Genomic DNA, 17,782 nt, shown 5'->3' on the forward strand with positions numbered 1-17,782 from the left:
TTAAACCCGCGGCCTGAGTCGGTCACAAGAAAGAGGCAGAAACAGTGATTTATTCTTTCCGGACAGGAATTTGGTTCCACTCCTGTAATTTTTCCTTTCATAATGTTAATGCTTTGGCTTTGGAATCCCAGAGAAACACAAGGTAATATCTGGGGATCTTTGCTGATTTTATTTAAAGTGCATCCAGGAGCACGGACGTACTGGTAATGTTTGAGTCACTTTGCTGCAATGAGCTTTAAATGAGATGTTCGCTATTAGCGATGTCACATGGGAAACTGGGAAAAAAGAGCAATTATGCTCCAGCTGGTTGACTGGACATCAGCCAGAAGACCAAGGAAGCACACTGGATACATTTCAACATCACCAGTCAACTAGAAACCCCAGCAGCACGAACCTTTTGAAACTGGCCTCAAGTTCATGCCAAACCAGGGATAAATTAATATACATTTTGGGTACTAAATTAGATTATTACTATCTAACTTGCCTTTCCTGCCAAACTTACACTCAGCTTCACCCAAGAAAAAATGGGCCTGTGGCAAATTACTCTTTGATTTTTTACTCACTTGCTTTTCCACAGTTATGCTATGGAGTGGTCTAATCTAACCCTAATCTGCGATTTCAGGAAAATTTGAAGGAATAGAACAAGAGTAGAGCCTTTATTTTGCTAGAGATTTTGAGATATCAGCTATTGTGATTGCACTCTGAAATCTAAAATAACAGTTATCATCTGTAACCTCAGTATCGAGGTATCACGAAATCAACTGTGTATTTCCAATAATTCTGACATTTCATGAGAATTTAACAGTGTTCCCAAAGTCTTGCCTAACATCATGGGACAGGCCCAGGGCTGACACAGTTCAGAAATGAGTTCCCAAGTCCCATTTTAACTGTCTTTTCATTTGTCATTGCATCTAAATCTCTCGATACAAAATGAAAAGTGAACAATATCAAATCGAAAGACGGATTCCGTAAAAGAACAGAGAGAAATCAAGACTTTTCATTCCATCCATTTATTATGACCCCAGGAATTCCAGAGCAGGGTTTAAAGCACCTGAAATAATTATAGTACTTGGATCATGGAAATAACCAAAGTTGTAACAGAAAAGAAATCATCAGCTAATAAGGAACATTTCAAAGACCCTTTGCTCATGTACACATTAATATACACAAAACACAAATATTATGTTCATATCAGTCCAAATGATTTAAATCACTCAGGAAATCAAGACTTTGAGCCAGTATCCTTCTGCAGGCCTGTGCATTGCAGCACCAGTACTAGATGTGAATACAGCGAGGAAAGCAGTGACTTCCCTTGCAAAAATGTCTGGTTTTAGTTCCTTGCACCGAATTTCAGAGGCTGAGAGAGCATCAGAAGCAAATCAGAGTGGCTTAGTTAAACCTGTACTTCATCATCAAAGATGTTAATGGAAATGTCTCAAGCCCAGATTTGTACACTGGAGTGAGGTATCAATAAATAACTTGTCCACGATTCCCTAGAGCTGAGCCTGTTGGTGCTGGAGCACAGGAGGGTTGTAAGGACATCAGAAGGGACTTCTTGGGGTCCTGGGCAACTCTCAGGTCACTGCACTGTAATCTTTCAGGAGCAGACCGCTGCTGTGTTCCCGCTCAGTCTCTGTTCCTTTTTCTTTCTAAATACAGACTGACTTTGGACGGAGCGATTTCTGTGCTTGGGAAGTATACCGTAGTAAAGGGGTATATCCGGGAAGCCTCAGGAGAGTTGTGCCTCCTGGGAATAACTAATGGAAATTCTTGTGCTGGTGATGCATGGTACCCAAATGTCTCCTCTCAAAGTGCTGTGGGGACTGAGTTCCCTTAGGACTGTTCAGAATTCATCCTTCCTTCTCCAGCCTGCTGGCGGTGTTTTAATTAAGTTGTAATTCGTATCTTTCTTTAAACAAATTGTTTTTCTCATTTACTCGGAGGTGCATGCTTTAATTTGAGATAGGGCTATATGGATGATATGCAATTTGCCACAGAGCCAAGATACAATCTTCCAAAGAAAATGAATTGGGTTTCCCAGCTCTGCTGAGCTCTTGGCCTTTTCTAGAGATGGGTGAAGGGCAAGTGCGCCCATTACCAGCCAGTCCGGGTTCATCCCTGAAGCTTTATAACTCCATTAGTACTAATTTTAGCTGCTCACTGTAAAATCTCCTTTTATTCATTTCAGTGTATAATCCTATTTTAACAAAGCCAATTGATTGCAAGAAAAGATATTCACAGAATTAGTGGTGGATCTGTTGGATAGATATCTCTATGAGCACAGAAAACTGTCGCAGCAATTAATATTGTCCTGGGCGAAATAATATGACCTGTACCATCCAACAATAAGAACTGTAGAGAGCAGAGAAAGCAGCAAACCCTGGCCAATATACCGCAGTGCAACTGCCAAAAGTTAAAATTAATTAGAAAAATAGAAAAACTTTCTTTTTCTTCACTGGAATGAACTACAGCCAAAAGAAACGCCTGTTTCACAAAGAAACACTGAACTTTTGGACAGTAACAATGAGGTGCAATGTGCTGCTCTTCCTCTCGTCCATAAGCCATTCTGGGTCTCCCGGTTTTTGACTTGTTGCTAAAAGCAGAGTCTGTTATGCCCAGCATGCCTGAAAGAACCTGCCTGAGTTAACTGACCATAGGCCTTGGCTTAAAGTGCCTTTTTCCCTCTTTGTGCTAATTTTTGGGGTTGTGGAAATTTTTCTTCGGGGTGCCTGTTTCATAGGATGCCTAAAGGAATAATAACTCTTTATGCTGGTGCTTCTTAAAATTAACTAGATGTTCATTTTTAAGGTCTCTCTTTAGACTCACAAGGTACCATTGCTGTGCAGAGATACTGTAGAGCTGAGCACATTCAGCTCCCCATGTGTCTGTCACAAAGTCTTTCTGTTGCTCTTTGTTTAACCATTTCTTCCTACAAAATTATGAAATTTAATTTTCTCCCCGTAATTTCCACTTCTAGTGAACCCATATCAATATTTTCGTTCCTCAGTTTGAGTGTGTGTTAGTGAACAGCCCCTGTGGCTCCACATTTGCTCTGCTCTGGTCATCAATGTATTTCTTTCCTTGCCCAAGGCAGCTGGGTTTGATTGCCGGCCCCACAGGTGTGTCTTGTTACTGGAATTAATTGGAATGGTCAGGACGAGGTAACTCAGTGTTAGTGCTTGTGATAGAAAGGTTGTGATAAACATCGTGTCATGGGTTGGTTCTGCTTGGAACAGACACCTCTGGAGTTCATCTGGTCCAGCCTCACCCAGGTAAGGGAGAATCCCATATCCAAAAGGTTTCTTTGCCAGATTGGTAGCACAAGGTGATGGGTTTTACAAATCAGCTTCGGTACTGGTTATACCAGGGATCTCTGCTTTCATACAGTCTCTGTATTATTGAATGCATTGGAAATAAACTGTACAGAGTACAGCACTAAGCTGTGCTTTGAGAGCGGTATTTAAGTGGGGATGTCAAAGTAATGATGTGTTTTGCCTGGATATCAGTTGACAAGCTGAAAGGGGCCTGAGACAATAAGTTTTTACCCAGCATTTTTTCCAGATGTAATAATGTCCAGTATAGCTTTTTCATCCACTCTGCTGCCCATGGGGATCAGGACGTTATATACAGGGAAAAATAGTTCTCATAGTCTATTTTGTAGAGCTTTTGTTGTTAAGTTTTTATTGTGTAATGCAGAGTACATCCTGCTTTAATTTCTTAGCTAACTCAGTCATCCTTATTCCTAATCCTTCCACAATGAAGCAAATATCTTTTCCTTTCTTGAGAGATACCAGCAAACTCACTTACAAAGCAAAGCGAAACAACAGCAAAAAGTCTTGTAAAATGAAATCAAATGCAGTCACACTGAGAAGGTGTTTCAAAGACAGCAAAGCCTACATAGAAAGGAAACTCCGGCCAGACTGCTGTCTGCAAGCACAGTTTTAAAGTATTTCCATAGATTTTATGCTCTTTTCTTTGACCTTTAATTCAAGGCCATCTGCACGGAGCAGCTGACTTCTCTTGGCCTCTTGAGTGGCTGTTGGAGATTGGCTTCAATATACATAATGAGGAACAAAACCTGTTGGAAGAGTACATTGTAAAACCTCCCCCCTTCCACATCAATCTGATACAACTAATTTAGCCCTTGAAGGAACAAGTCTATTATCCCTTTGATAGCTAATTTAATTCCTGATAATTTATACGTGGTGTATGAGTTGGGAAAACAGCTTCAAATGCCTTTTGGAGGGTAATAAGAAATCATTATCAGCAAATAAAATAAAAAAAGTTGAAAAATGAGGCAGAGAGAGCTGGAAGTGCCTGGTTGTGTAAGGAGGTTGGCAGCCTGAAGGCTGGAGGCAAGTACAGTATCTGGGGAGAGGATAAGGGGAAAAACTTGGCTTGAGGGGAAATACATTGTGATTTGAGGCTCGTTTGTCACTTCAAGGTTTCGGGAGTTCGTGCTTTTTATCGTCAGATAAAAAGGCCTGTTTTAATTTCCTTATTTGAAGAAGTAGGGGGTGATGGTTAAATCTGTTTCTTTTTCCTGAACCTTAGGGATTTATGTAATTTACTTGATTTTATCTGTTGTTCTCATAGACCTTTATCTCTAGATATGGCTACAAAGTGCTAATTTGTGTAGATCCCCCGTTGGCTTTTATTGTTGAATTTGAAGGATGGCACCGTGCTTCTGAAGTGAACAGCCAGCTTCGAAACAAGTTATTTGTATGGTAATTCAAAAAGAGATAATTTATTGGCACATGCCGCATTTCTGGCGTACGAGGGTAGGTAAATGTTCTGCCAGCGAGCCAGGGGAGCAGCGCAGCTACTCATGGTTGCAGGACATCTTGCATATTAACGTGCATTTTCCCACAAATTCAGCCATCAGTGAGCACAGCGCAGCCACCAAAGTCCACATCTCCGAAATGTGCATCTTTTCCTCTCGTAATGTATATTGTAGCACCACAGTTGCTGCCAATCTCATTTGATGGCTGCCATGTGTTAACAATTTTCCTAACATAAAACCAGCTAGTGAATACTGCATCTTTCTGCTTCGCTTGGCCCTTGGACCATGACCCAAATTTCAAGGCATATGGGAGCTCTGCTCCTGTTTTAATTTGTAGCCTCATCATAGACTTTTCCATTTGTTTTCAGGCTGCATTCTCTCTCTCTGTGCCTCCTTCTTTAAAGTGGAGTGATAACATTATTAGTGAATAACTTGTTTGTTTGAAGTTTGTTAGTACAGAGCAGGACATGTGAAAATAAACCCTGCAGTTGAAAGAGGCGTTTGCACATCTCAGTTGAGTGATGCCACATTCTCTCCAGCATCCCCCTCACACTGTGGCTTTCGGTGGGCTCAGCCCGGTGAGGTTTGAGGGGTTTTCTGCCATCTCGCTGTATTTTGGGGACCTGGCATCACGTGGGCACATCCCTGCCCCTGGTTGACTCTCCAGCCCGTGGGTTTCTGGTTCTTTCCAGGGGCAAAGCTGTCAGGACCGACAGAGATTTATTTCATGTCTCATAAGTGAAAATGAAGCTTATCTCCCCAGGAACTTACTACTCTCCAGTGTGTTGATTTTTATAGGAGTTGCCCGCTTTTTCATAACATAATGTAATTCTGTTATTTTGTGGGGGCACTTCTGATTTGCCCATCATTCACTCGAAGGTTCAGTCAAAAGCCCACTGAGCTTTTTATAGTATTTGAATGGGAGACATTAGCATAGCATGGACGCTTTAATGCACTCATTATGAATCTTTAATATATTCTATTGATCAATCCCTTGTATGATACCGAAGTGCTGTCCTTCCCACTTACACAGAACAAAAATTGAAACGCAGAAAGGAAACTAATTGCGAATGTCATATGTAGCATTTAGCAAAAAAGACTTAAAACTATTGACTCCAAACCTAGTGTTCTAACTCTAGGATGATCCTTTTTCATTTGTGAAGGTTTTTTGCTGCCATTTGTAGGTGTCAGAGTTGCTGGTGCACAGGAGTCTTGTTGTCTCTGTCTCTCTGGTTATTTATTACGTGCTGCCGTGTTTGGTTTGGTGAGGCTTAATCCTGCTCTGCCCTGAGTCTTGATTTACAATTAGAGTTGTTGCAAAGGAGCTAAATCGGCTTCTAGGGTCTAAAAAGCCCTAAAGGCAATTATTAATTTATGAGGGTAAATTGTTGGTAAGACTATGTGAGCATGTGGAAACAGCTCTTGGGGTCATTAAAAAACATGAACAGATTTATTGGCTGCTCAGATGTCAATAAGCTTCCCTTACAAGCTGGACATTCTATCCTGTGAGGGAGTTAGAATGGGCAGGGAGGGTATCTACTCTTGCTAATACAATATTAAATAGAAATCCTCTCTACTTAATCCTCTTATTAGGTATTGTTTTACGTAGCCTGTGAGCATGTTTGCTACCTGGTGGTAAGAGCAAGTAATGAAGTGATCCGTTATTTTCTGAGAACCCTGTAAATGATTTGTATAATATAAAAAGGGATAATATATCAATCAATTTGCATCAACGCTGTGGAAGAAATGACACCTGTATAGGCCCAAATCTTGTGAAGGAAACAAGAACTATTGAAAACTGGGGCCTGAATCTGTACTCACACTCAAGGTGAATCCTGTGTTCTGCAGGAGCCCTCTAGTAGCAAAATTCACCTGCTTGTGGCCAAATTGAGAGACTATGCAGTGTGAACAAATTATGTGGACCAGGCTTTATGTAATATGAATAATATTAATCACAAAAAGAATGATCCATTTGTGAAATTGCAGTTGTTCTGTGTTCACATGAACCAACTGAGAAATGCATGGGATTACCCTATAGAAACAACAATGGTCTCTTACTCCTTACTCCTTACTTCTTACTCTTATTCAATTTTTTTCCCCTGATGCTTACAATGCAGCCACCCCATGCTGGCTCTTAATCCACATATCTACGATGCTGGTATGAAAAAAATGCACATCTGTAGCACACCAAAGAGAACCATGGAATTTTCTAGAAAGCCAGGGCGCTCTGAAATACTCACGAATTTTTAGTGGTTTCCTAAGACACAGAGAAACCTCAAATCATCTTCTCTACCTTTTCCATAGCATTACATTCAATAGTTTGAGATGTGAAAGCTGTGTTACCCAACAAGGTGAATATTCCTCCTTCTTTCTTCCACTCCTTACGACACTGATTACAATTCCTGTGATGCGGACGGTCCACCAACATGGATGCGATATGTGCGGCTCAAATTTTGAATTTAGGTGAATCTAACGCTGAGACGATCTGCAAAGTGCTTAAATCCAGGAGGCTCAATATAGTGTGTAAGGGAAGATGTGGGGTAGCAGTGCCGTTTGTGTGGATTTATGTGAAGATGAAACCCATTGCTCCTAAGAACAACTGTTAAATGCAGGAAACCTTAAGGTATAAATAAAAACAGGGTAAGGAAAGACAGGAAAGCAGCGTAGACCAACAGTTCTTTGTATTAACTGAAGCAATATGATGTGAACATTTGTCTGGATGGGGAAGGTAGCGGCCACTAAGGTAAATTGTGAATTTAATGATATTTTCTGTGAGAACAAGCCCTGAGGGGAACGTCTGACAGTGTGGAACCACCATGCAGAATAACCTGGTGAGCTCCTAATTACATCAGTCAAAATCAATATGGAAAATTGAAGCAAGGCTAGAAGCTATAACATCTTTTCTCCTATTTGCACTGAGTCACCTTAGCTGTAACAGAACCACCAAATAGTTCGTGCAATCTCAGTGGTTTTTGGGGCTAGCGGAGTTGGAAATGTCTCCTGGTAGAGTTTATGAATCTCTATACAAACATGTCAATGTGAAATTCCTTTCTAAATAACTTTTCTATTATTTTTAAACTACAGAAGGGTGTCAGGTTGTCCAATATTCCAATTTTAAAGAAATATTCTGCGGAATAAATCTTAGGAATTACATGGCTTGTGGCTTCGCACATTTATCACTGTGAATTATAACACTTCTACAAAGACTTTCGTCAATAATAGTATTATTTTCAACAAATGTATTTTTAAAACCCATTGAAATATTGATCTTGATATGGGGAAACATCTCAGCATTTTTCATTATTGCACCACATCCCCTAATTTTACAAGCAAATCAATCTAATAACACGGCCATCTGACATATTAGTGAAACAAGGAGTGGGACAATTTCCATGTCTTCTAGAGCAGCTGGAAGCCCAGGATGTGTAGAGGAGCTCAGTTGTCTCTCCTGTTCTATATAATGTTTCTGCTCTTTGGTGCCAGTACCTTGTAGATGTTCATGAAGGTCTAACTCGTGTTGCAGGAGAAAGGTGGTGGCTGCAAACTTAGAACCGAGCTCATCTACAGGAGCCTTTGCCCAAGGTTCGGGCAGGTGCAGTTCAGCACAATCTAGTTCTTACTGTAACATATATTTCTGTACACCTGGATATTCTTTGTACATACCTGCGTAGTTTCGGGGTAACTCAGATTGCTCTATGGACAATGAAATCTGGTGGCATGTGGGTTTATATCCTTCACCCCTGCGCCTTTTCTGGCTGTATCTCCAATTATTCCCCTTCTCCCACCTCCGCGGTCCCTTCCATGTCCCCCCATTCCCAGTGATGCTCCAGCTGAACTGAGCTTGTCCTTTGTGACTGATCAAACCACTGTGACATTCAGGACCTGCCATGAGGTCACTCCGAAGCTCCCAAAGCTGCCGCTGCTGCCATAGGCATTTGCATACGTTCATTTCTAATTCCTGCTGGTGAAACAGAAAACTCCTTTAATCTTCCTTTAGCATGGCTTTCCTGGCACGGGCCCTGGTTGGCTGGGGCTGAAATGGAGCAGTGTTTATTGGCATCGCTGTTGCTCTGGGCAGCCTCCGCTGGAGGTGCCTGGCAATAATCCACCTCCCACTTGTGCTCTGCACCGGCTTTTAAACACGTATTTCGATCCTCTCTACGTCTGCCCAAAGACTGATTTTACTCTTTGGCATCACAGTATAAAACTACCAGTCAAGCTAAATATGCAGGTAGGACTCCTGTCCTGTACCCAAACCAGCGTGGTCGGCAGGACAAGGGCAGTGATCCTTCCCCTGTGCTCTGCATTGGGGAGGCCACACCTGGAGTATTGTGTTCAGTTCTGGGCCCCTCAGCTCAGGAAAGAGATTGAAGTGCTGGAGCGAGTCCAGAGAAGAGCAACATGACTGGTGAAGGGACTTGAACACAAGCCCTATGGGGAGAGGCTGAGCGAGCTGGGCTTGTTTAGTCTGGAGAAGCAGAGGCTTAGAGGTGAGCTCAGCACTCTCTAGAACTACCTGAAGGGCAGTTCTAGCCAGGTGGGGATTGGGCTCTTCTCCCAGGCATCAGCAATAGGACAAGGGGCCATGGGCTTCAACTCTGCCAGGGGAAATTGAGGCTGGAGATTAGAAAGCAATTCTGTGCAGAGAGAGTGGTCAGGCATTGGAATGGCTGCCCAGGGAGGTGCTGGACTCACCGGCCCTGGAGGTTTTTAAACTGAGATTGGCCATGGCACTTAGTGCCATGATCTAGTCAATGGGCTGGAGTTGGACCAAGGGTTGGACTCGATGATCTTTGAGGTCTTTTCCAACCCAGTCAATTCTGTGATTCTGTGACTCATTGGGCTGTGAGGAGGTTGTTTAGTGTTATAAACCATCTCTCCTTAATGTATAGGAGCCATCGCATTTCTCACCTGTCACAATAAATGAGCGGAAAATTGGCTCCCTGTGATGTGGGAGGGCTGTTCACATCCTGCTTGCAATATCTCCCGTACACAAACGGCTCGGGGCTCCTGCAATCAGGACTGGCTGGCGCAGGGCTGACCTGGGTTATCCACCACAATTACGACCTTACAAAGGCACTTTGTGGCTCCTGCCAGGAAAGATCGAGCCGGGCTTTGCTACAGGTCAGGGAGAAACTGCAGGTCTTGCTATTCCCTTTGACACTAGTGGAATAATGCGGCCCAAGTAGTCTGTGAATTCATTTCACAATCTCGTTTTTATACAGCTTTGTTAGCTGTTCATCAGAACAAAACATCCAATATCCTTTGTTCATTAATTAAGGATGCTGCCCATTCTAAAATACCATCTAGGATGTTTTTTGGTCATAAGGCAGGGTATAAAACTCCCTGTGAAGAAGGCTGATGTGTCAGATGCACTCAAAGCAACTTATCTTGCTCTGGATACACAGCTTTGGGTTTCTCATTCTCTCCACCCTGCAAATATTTTGGCTGTAATAATATCAATGTATTTCCTGCTGGTAGCACAGTAAGAGGTTCCATGTGCACAGTAAACACGTTTTACGTGCTCAGACTTGAAAAGCAGAGCGAAGGTTGTTTTTAGCAGTGACTTCTCTCCAGCTCCTTTGTCAGGAAAAACCTGCAGCAAAAGGGAATAAAACTTGGCAGAAACTTGTTCGTACTTCAATGACAAGTTGGATCTGCGTGTTTCATTCCTCATCGCAGGGATTTTTGACTGTTTGCTGTAAAGCAGAGCTATCTAACTCACTTTTCAGCTCAGGTTAGATGACACTGAGTGTTATTGTTTCATGTATTTTATGGCTGGAGCGGGTTATGATGATCCTCTGACTGACCTTTGAATTATCACAGCCAGTAGAACTTATCACAAGATACCCAAACTAGGACTGAACTAGAAAGTCTTTTAAAAGACATCGGGAATTCATCGCAGTCTTTAAAATAATGGCTGCAATGACTAATTAACTCCATTACTGAACATTTACTCTGTATTTCTGGCCTGAATTTTACCGCGGGATTTTCTTTTGTGTTTCACTGAGGCTGGGGGCTCCTGTCTCGCCAGTCCTGGGGTTTTCCCAGCCCGCAATGTCACGCTGACCCTTCTCTCCTGGGCTGGTTGCAGCATCAACTTTCTCTCTATGAGCCAAGTTTTCCCATCAGTTTCTCCCCATTCTCTGAATGGTCTCCAATGTTTTAAAGGGCGGATGCTGGACCTGGTCACAGCACACCAAGAGCTGTCCTGCGGCTGCCCAGTTCAGAAGGGATGTATCTTTTCCCCTTGAATTCGTACTTTGCATGGGACTCTTTTCCCCCTCTTTGCCACAGCATCGCTCTGGCAGTCGCGCCGTGAGCCGTAAAACCAAGCAAGAGCGTTTCCCTCTGCCCTTCATCCTGCACACCAAGGCTGGAGCTCTGGGCCGTCTCCAGTTTACTTTTAGGTCGCATAAAGGCATTAACTTCTTGATTCAGCAAAGCATTTAGCTTTCCCTGTACCCCTATGGCAATGAGGACCAGCCACGAGGGTCCTCCTTGGAACCAGCAGCTCATCTGCCAGACAGGACCACAGATTCTGGCACTGACGTGTGTTGGGCACAGGGCTCAGAATCGGTGTAGGGTGAGCAGGTGCTTGTGCAAGGTCTTGTGTGCTTTCCCTTGGAAGTGTGAGGAATCACGATTTGAGTCCTGCCAACCTGAGCTCCGAGACTCTGGCAGGAGCAGCATTGGCCACGGAGTCATGGGCAAGCCCCACCAGTCGCTGCTGGGGCACGTTGTGGAGATGACACCTGCTATTGTCCGCTGAAGTCTTGCTCAGAAAGCTGATCTTCAGTCAAGTAACCCTCATCCAATGTGAACAGGCCCTTGGCTGAGGACAGAGCGGGCTTTCATTAAGGTTTTCTTGGCCTTTTCACATGAGACGTGGACTTGTTGTGCTTGCCGAAGTAAATATTGCATCCGCAGTGAATACTGGCTGGTCCAGCGCACAACAGGAGCCTTGTTCTGCAGCTTCTCATTGCGGGCAGAGTTCAGCTGTCTCTCTGCACTCCTGCTGCAGCCGCGAGTTCTCCAAGTGAAGCCCCACGGTGAACAAAAGGGCATTGTCGGAGCAGCGGAATAAAGGCGCCCGATGCCCCGGGGCATTGGGAACTCAGGGCCCCCCAGCCAGCAGAACACACGAGCACCTGTTTAACCTCATCTGCAGCCAGCAAGTTGCTGAAGCAGCTGCGGAGAAGCAGCAGCTTATTTTGGTGTGAAGATGCTGCGCTGGTACCTGCAGATGACTTTGGAAGTGGCAGAAGACAGTCCGTGTTCTCCACATCTCCACAGGCAGTGCTGTACCCATTAACAGAAATGCTTGAAGTGTGTAGTTCACTGTAGATGTGGGAGATGCTGTGAAAAGATGTTCTGGTTAGTACCTCCAGAGTTGGTTTTCATCCTCTGCCAGGGGTTCCTGCACCCTGGGGTGGGCAACTGCTCCTCTGGGCGAGAAGCTTGTGCAGAAAAGGGCTTGGGCTCCTTTTCTACTTTCACAGACTTGTGTTTGATGCAAAAGGCAAGATGCTGTTCAACCTGGAGAACAGGAGCTGAGGGGGGAGACCTTCTCGCTGTCTGCAACTGCCTGAAAGGAGGTTGGAGCATGGAGGGGGTTGGTCTCTTCTCCCGAGGAACAAGTGGTAGGACAAGAGGAAATGGCCTCAAGTTGCGCCAGGGAAGGTTTAGATTGAATATTAGGAAAACATTCTTAATGGAAAGGGCTGTCGAGCATTGGAACAGGCTGCCCAGGGCAGTGGTGGAGTCACCATCCCTGGAGGGGTTTAAAGGGCGTTTAGACGAGGTTCTTAGGGAGGTGGGTTAGTGCTGGAGCGAGGTTATGGTTGGACTCATCTCGAGGGTCTCTTCCAATCAGACTGGTCCTGTGATTCTCTTGCTCCAGCCGGAGAAGGGGCCTCAGCTGCCGTGACCATTTAAAGTGCACAACCCCCCAATATTGCTCATGGTGGCCCTAAGGCTGCTCCGCTTGTCCCAAAACGCCGCTGTGGCTCCCAGCTCCTTCCCTTTCTCTGCCGGTCTCTCTGTTAACACAGTCGGAACAAACCAGCAGGAAAACCACAGCAAACCCTCCCACTCGTGAAAGAGCAGTAACCATATTCTAGTTTATTGACTGCAGTCAAGTTTTATTATGCCTCAAATAATTAAATACTGCGACCGTGACATTAAAAATACAGGCCAATTTATCAAAATAATTGTATTCTGAAGATTATGTACATATTATACATTTTACAGTATCACGTAAACTTTTTTATACATAAGATAAATCTGATTTATGGTAACTAGAAAACCCAAAATACTTGCTAACAAAAATATTCCTATGAAACATAAGCACTGTGTCTGGGCCATTTAGGAAAATTGCAAAGAAAGGAAACCAACTATAAACCATAACAAAATTGAGTTAGTAGAAAAATGAATTAAATTACATTCATATAAAAAGTTAAAACTAAAACCATTGCTATGCATCGTTATTAAAAAAGAAAAGGGAAAATCCCAAACCCTCTATTATATATTAACACACACTTTCCTGGGGAGCTGCTGTACGCCCCATTTCCAGCAATGGGGCAGAGCCTGGGAAATCCAGATTCCCCTTCTCCTTTTAACATATATTAAATAACTAGGGTGTGTACCAATACAAATATTGTATATAATCATGCACTGTGATTATGTTCATAGTAGCCTCCCAAGGCACAATTTTTGTGTCGTTCCCCCCGCCCCCATTACATTTTGGCATGCAGTGCTAGAGGTGTCTGCTGTTCCAAAAATCTCCGTGGGACTTATCTCTAGTCTGATTTTCCCCACTAGGGGACACAGAAATCCTTCCAGCAAAGACCTACAAATAAATAAGAAGGTAAAGGCTTTAATTCAACATCTCGCACCAATGGTGTCAACTCGGTTCCGATGCCTCAGCCTTCTCTGCAGTCTGAGGTGATGTCGTTAGATTCCTCCGGTCAAATATTTTATATGTTAACTAGGACAACAAAATTGTTCCTCCTGTGACTCTTCACTCCTGTAGTGTTTTGATTTGGCATCGTGGATCTTCAAGTTTAAATTGGTTTCCAGCTCACATCTCATCTCGGCGTAGCACCATTTGCATTATCCGCTATGTAGTGCGTGTAATTGAAGTACCTAGATATGCTCATTAAAATAAATGCATAATTTAGCTGCATATAAACAGCTGCCAAAAATTAACAGCTGTTAACCTGGCTGTATTTTGAAGGCTTGTAAAAGTTGCATATTTTATAACTGGTGTGTACCTATAAAAGGCCTGGTCCCGCAAAGAGCTAGGCATGTGCTTATCTTCAAGGATTTGAATAATTAAATGAGATTCTAATGAATGAAACTACCCGTCGGCCTCCAGGGCAGGTCGTGCCTCGGGTGGGCAGGGCGGCCGCCCTTTGTCGTAAAAGCTGCATCAAGGACGACAATGAGAGTCGGAGCGATGAATGTCGACTGGGTTTAGGCACTAGATACATTCCCGCAGATGTTGTATGTATTGGCAATTAGACCAAACATCTGTCAGACTTGGACAGGGTGAAAGCGTCCAAAACAGCCTTTATAAAACATGCCCGGAATTATAAAAAATTAAACCTAGATGACGCCTGTTTATGTACAGCTTTAATAGAAAAGAAATCCTAACCTAGAGTATCAAAATACCGTGTTCGTATAAACATATGAGAGCATCTAATAGAAAAGTAAGAAGTGTAAAACACAAACTTGGATTTTTTTGGAAATTAAATATCCTAAAAAAGTTGGGGTTTTGTGTTTTTAAAAAAATTAACTCAAAACACAGGAATTTGTGTGCTGCAAAAGAAATTAGAAAAGATGAAGAGGACTACATCTCCCCTCGTCTGCGAGTTTTTGCTGCAACAGCTCTGCCTTCCTCCTCCTCCTCCTCCTCCTCATAATTTTCTTCATGAACTTCTTTCTGGTTGTTTTCTTCTTGCATTTCTTGCTCTTGATCTGCCCTTCCGTTATTCTTTTCATCTGCCTGATTGGGGGCAAAAAAAAAAAAATATATATATATATATCTATAAAACCCCAAAGAGACCCAGTGCAACTGCCAATTTCCTCACAGTTTATTTTGGAGCAAGGGACAGGAGTTGGGCCTGATGGTCCTTGTGGAAATTGGGCCAGAATGATATTTTAAGGTCTACGATCTAAAGCAAGCTACAAGAATTATTCCATACTGTCGCTGTGGCACAATCGTGGCCATGTTAAGTGTTTAACGTGGCTTTCCACAGTACTTACGTTGTCGTTGTTTTCACCGTATGGCTCTTCAGCGTTGCGTTCCAGTTCTCGTTTCTTCTCTTCGGTCAAGTCTTCCTGGATCTACAAAGCACAGAGATGTTCTGTATGTTTTCATTTCCTTTAGAAAAGCAGCCTGTGGCATAAATGTGTATGTTTTTACAGAATGAGGGTTCAAAAGATAGGGAGGAGCGGGCAGGGACAGGTTAAAGGAGGATAAAAACCCAACCAACAATCAGGCAACTCACATCCTCTGATAACATATTTAACTACAGTTTTCACAGACCCTCGCATCATCAGGTAATACATTGAGATTCCCATTCCATGTTTTAATGTTAAATAGATATTCTTTTCTCCTTCCTAGTGAGAGTGTCATTATCAACACTTTCTCCCACTGCAGACTCCTAAAACCACCTCAATTCCCATAGACGATGCAGGTATTTAATGGTAATTTGTCCGTGTTTTCCCAGCAGCTGAATGATGCTCCTGGAAACCCACAAAAGAGGAAGGGGGGACTGGGAACAAATAATAATCTCCTCCAATTCTATCACTGAAGAGTGCGCAGGCCACACTCAGTCTGCTTTCCAGATGTTCAGATCTTGATCTATCGCTCCTTTCTGGTACATCAGAGAGTGTATTTATGATCATATTTACTATAAGAGCAGGAAGGATACCTAGGATAAAGTTTTGAACAACAGCGATGTACAATATTCGAGTCAACCTACTAAAGAAATTCCTGATTACAGCATCTTAACTCTTGAGTGCTCATTCAATCACTGCTCGCTCTTTAATACTTCCAGTAAGCACACGAGCCCTTTATGAAACGTGTATTAAATTACTTCCTGTAAGCCAAAGAGTTGTTGCCAAAGCCCAAATAATTCCAGTTCTTAATGACCTGGTTTGATTTAAGTAACTGTCTTTTGAACTGGTGAATTCTAAGTGCATCCCATCTAATCTAGACAAAGTGGTCCCCATAACGGAGTAATGAGTAGCTGCTTCTGTTGCTTTTTGTAAATCATTGCATATGAAGTGGAAAACAGCAATGGATTGGGAACGTACTGAGGGACTGCAGGGCAGCTTATGCTCGTGTGTGTGTAACGAGAGTGCCCTTCAACATGGGAAGGAAAAAGTCCCTTCCCATCCTTTTCTCCTCCAGTTCAAAGCGATGTGCTAACGGCTTCCTGACCGATTGCACGAATAGTAGGGGCGTACGTAGCTTGGATTGCTTAGGAGGAGCACAGATAAATCACAGAGCTAAGAGTGAGCAACTGGCCAAGGAAGCACTTTGCCCAGAACAGCAGCGTGTGATTAGAGATGCAAAGTTAATGAGGTTTGCAGTGACTTGAAGTTTTCCTTGTGTTGTGAATGGCTTAATCTTTTCAATTATTGCACAGTTAACACCACGTTGTGTGCAAGACTAATGGATTGCAGCGCAAGAGTAACGATAAATTGTGTCCAGAAGTGGACGGCAGAGACTTCCAAGCTTTCACACAGTCAAAGAGATTTGGGCTCATTTTGCAGTTATAGATGTCACCATTGAATGGTAATGGAGAAGTGCTGTGATACCCAAGGATACACTTTATATCCATTTTCTTACCTCCTCTTCTCCCTCTTCCTGGTATTGTTCATCCACATTATCCTCCTGCTGGTCAGGATTTCCTGCCATCTGCAGAAAGATAACATAAAAATTCACTTTATGTGTGTGCCTATTAACTGTAGAAGACTGAAAGTTAAAGCTTCTTGTGCTGGAACTAAAACTTTATGCAAAGCTAAAGTAACAGTAATAGCATAAGAAGTTATAGTGCCTTTATTAGCATTAATGATAGCCTAGCTACATGATTTAGAACTGCCCTAATTTAAAAAATAGACGGGAGAATGATTATAATAAAAACCACTTGACAGAATAAAGCAAGACTTTCCATACTAAGTAGGAAGACAAAGAAATATTCACACCATTAAAGACCAACGCCAGAAAAATACAGATTATTTCTGCCTAGAGGAGTTTACAGTTGAAACAGGGTTGAAATGCGCAGCGTTCACTGGAATGGCCACAGAGGGAAGGTGACACCACTGCCTACAGGTGACCCAGTGCTGGTGACGTGGAAGCGGCACAGAAGGGATTTGTGCGAAGACAGAGATTGTACGAGCGGGTGTTCTTGTGGGGACTTGTGTGAAGGGAAATATGGGGGCCCTGAATTACAGAACCTTGCTGAGGGGAGCCAGGGATGACAAACAAACCAGGGGTAATTCCTCACTTCCACCTGCACACGCTGTATGTGGCTTAAGAGATATTTGAAAACCCAAGTTGAATGTTCCCTGGCCAAGCTGTGCCACGCTGTCCTCAGAAAGGACCTACAGATGCTCCCTTTCCCGGTACTGACCACGAGGTGCTCTTGCTCTTCCATTCCCGGAGGTCCTTGTTTCTGACCCGTTTCCTTGTGCTTTTCGTTTTCATCTGGTAGGTTTTCTTCTCTCTCTTGCTCAGCTTCCTCAAATTCATCCTCCCCCTGATTGTTGGGGTCATCAGCAGGATTCACATCTTCCACGGCTGCCTTCTGTAATTTTCAGAAATGAATGTTAAATATGCGTTTTATCAAACTCTGTTTCAGCTGAAAGCTCCCCCAGCATGAGCTGTGTTAGAGCCAACTCCGTACCCAGTGAAACCAGCTGGAACCTCTCCAAAGCCATCAGGGGCCACCAGACCAAACCCGAGCCCGTGCAGAAGTGTCAGTT

At 43.2% G+C, this 17,782-nt stretch overlaps 1 protein-coding gene across 3 annotated transcripts in view; it reads right to left on the bottom strand.

Moving 5' to 3' along the window:
* Positions 1 to 12,900: 12,900 nt before the first annotated feature.
* GOLIM4 (golgi integral membrane protein 4) overlaps positions 12,901 to 17,782 on the bottom strand; it is a 31,713-nt gene continuing 26,831 nt past the window's right edge. For all 3 annotated transcript variants that reach the window (XM_082057102.1, XM_082057103.1, XM_082057104.1), the window contains 4 exons: positions 17,431 to 17,604; positions 16,647 to 16,715; positions 15,053 to 15,133; positions 12,901 to 14,792 (listed from right to left, as the gene is read on the bottom strand). In XM_082057102.1, the coding sequence (XP_081913228.1) occupies positions 14,637 to 14,792; positions 15,053 to 15,133; positions 16,647 to 16,715; positions 17,431 to 17,604 (480 nt within the window). In that variant the 3' untranslated portion in view covers positions 12,901 to 14,636. The remainder of the gene's footprint in view (positions 14,793 to 15,052; positions 15,134 to 16,646; positions 16,716 to 17,430; positions 17,605 to 17,782) is intronic.

This window comes from Streptopelia decaocto, assembly GCF_964273445.1.
Source record: "Streptopelia decaocto genome assembly, chromosome: 6".
Taxonomy (NCBI): domain Eukaryota; kingdom Metazoa; phylum Chordata; class Aves; order Columbiformes; family Columbidae; genus Streptopelia; species Streptopelia decaocto.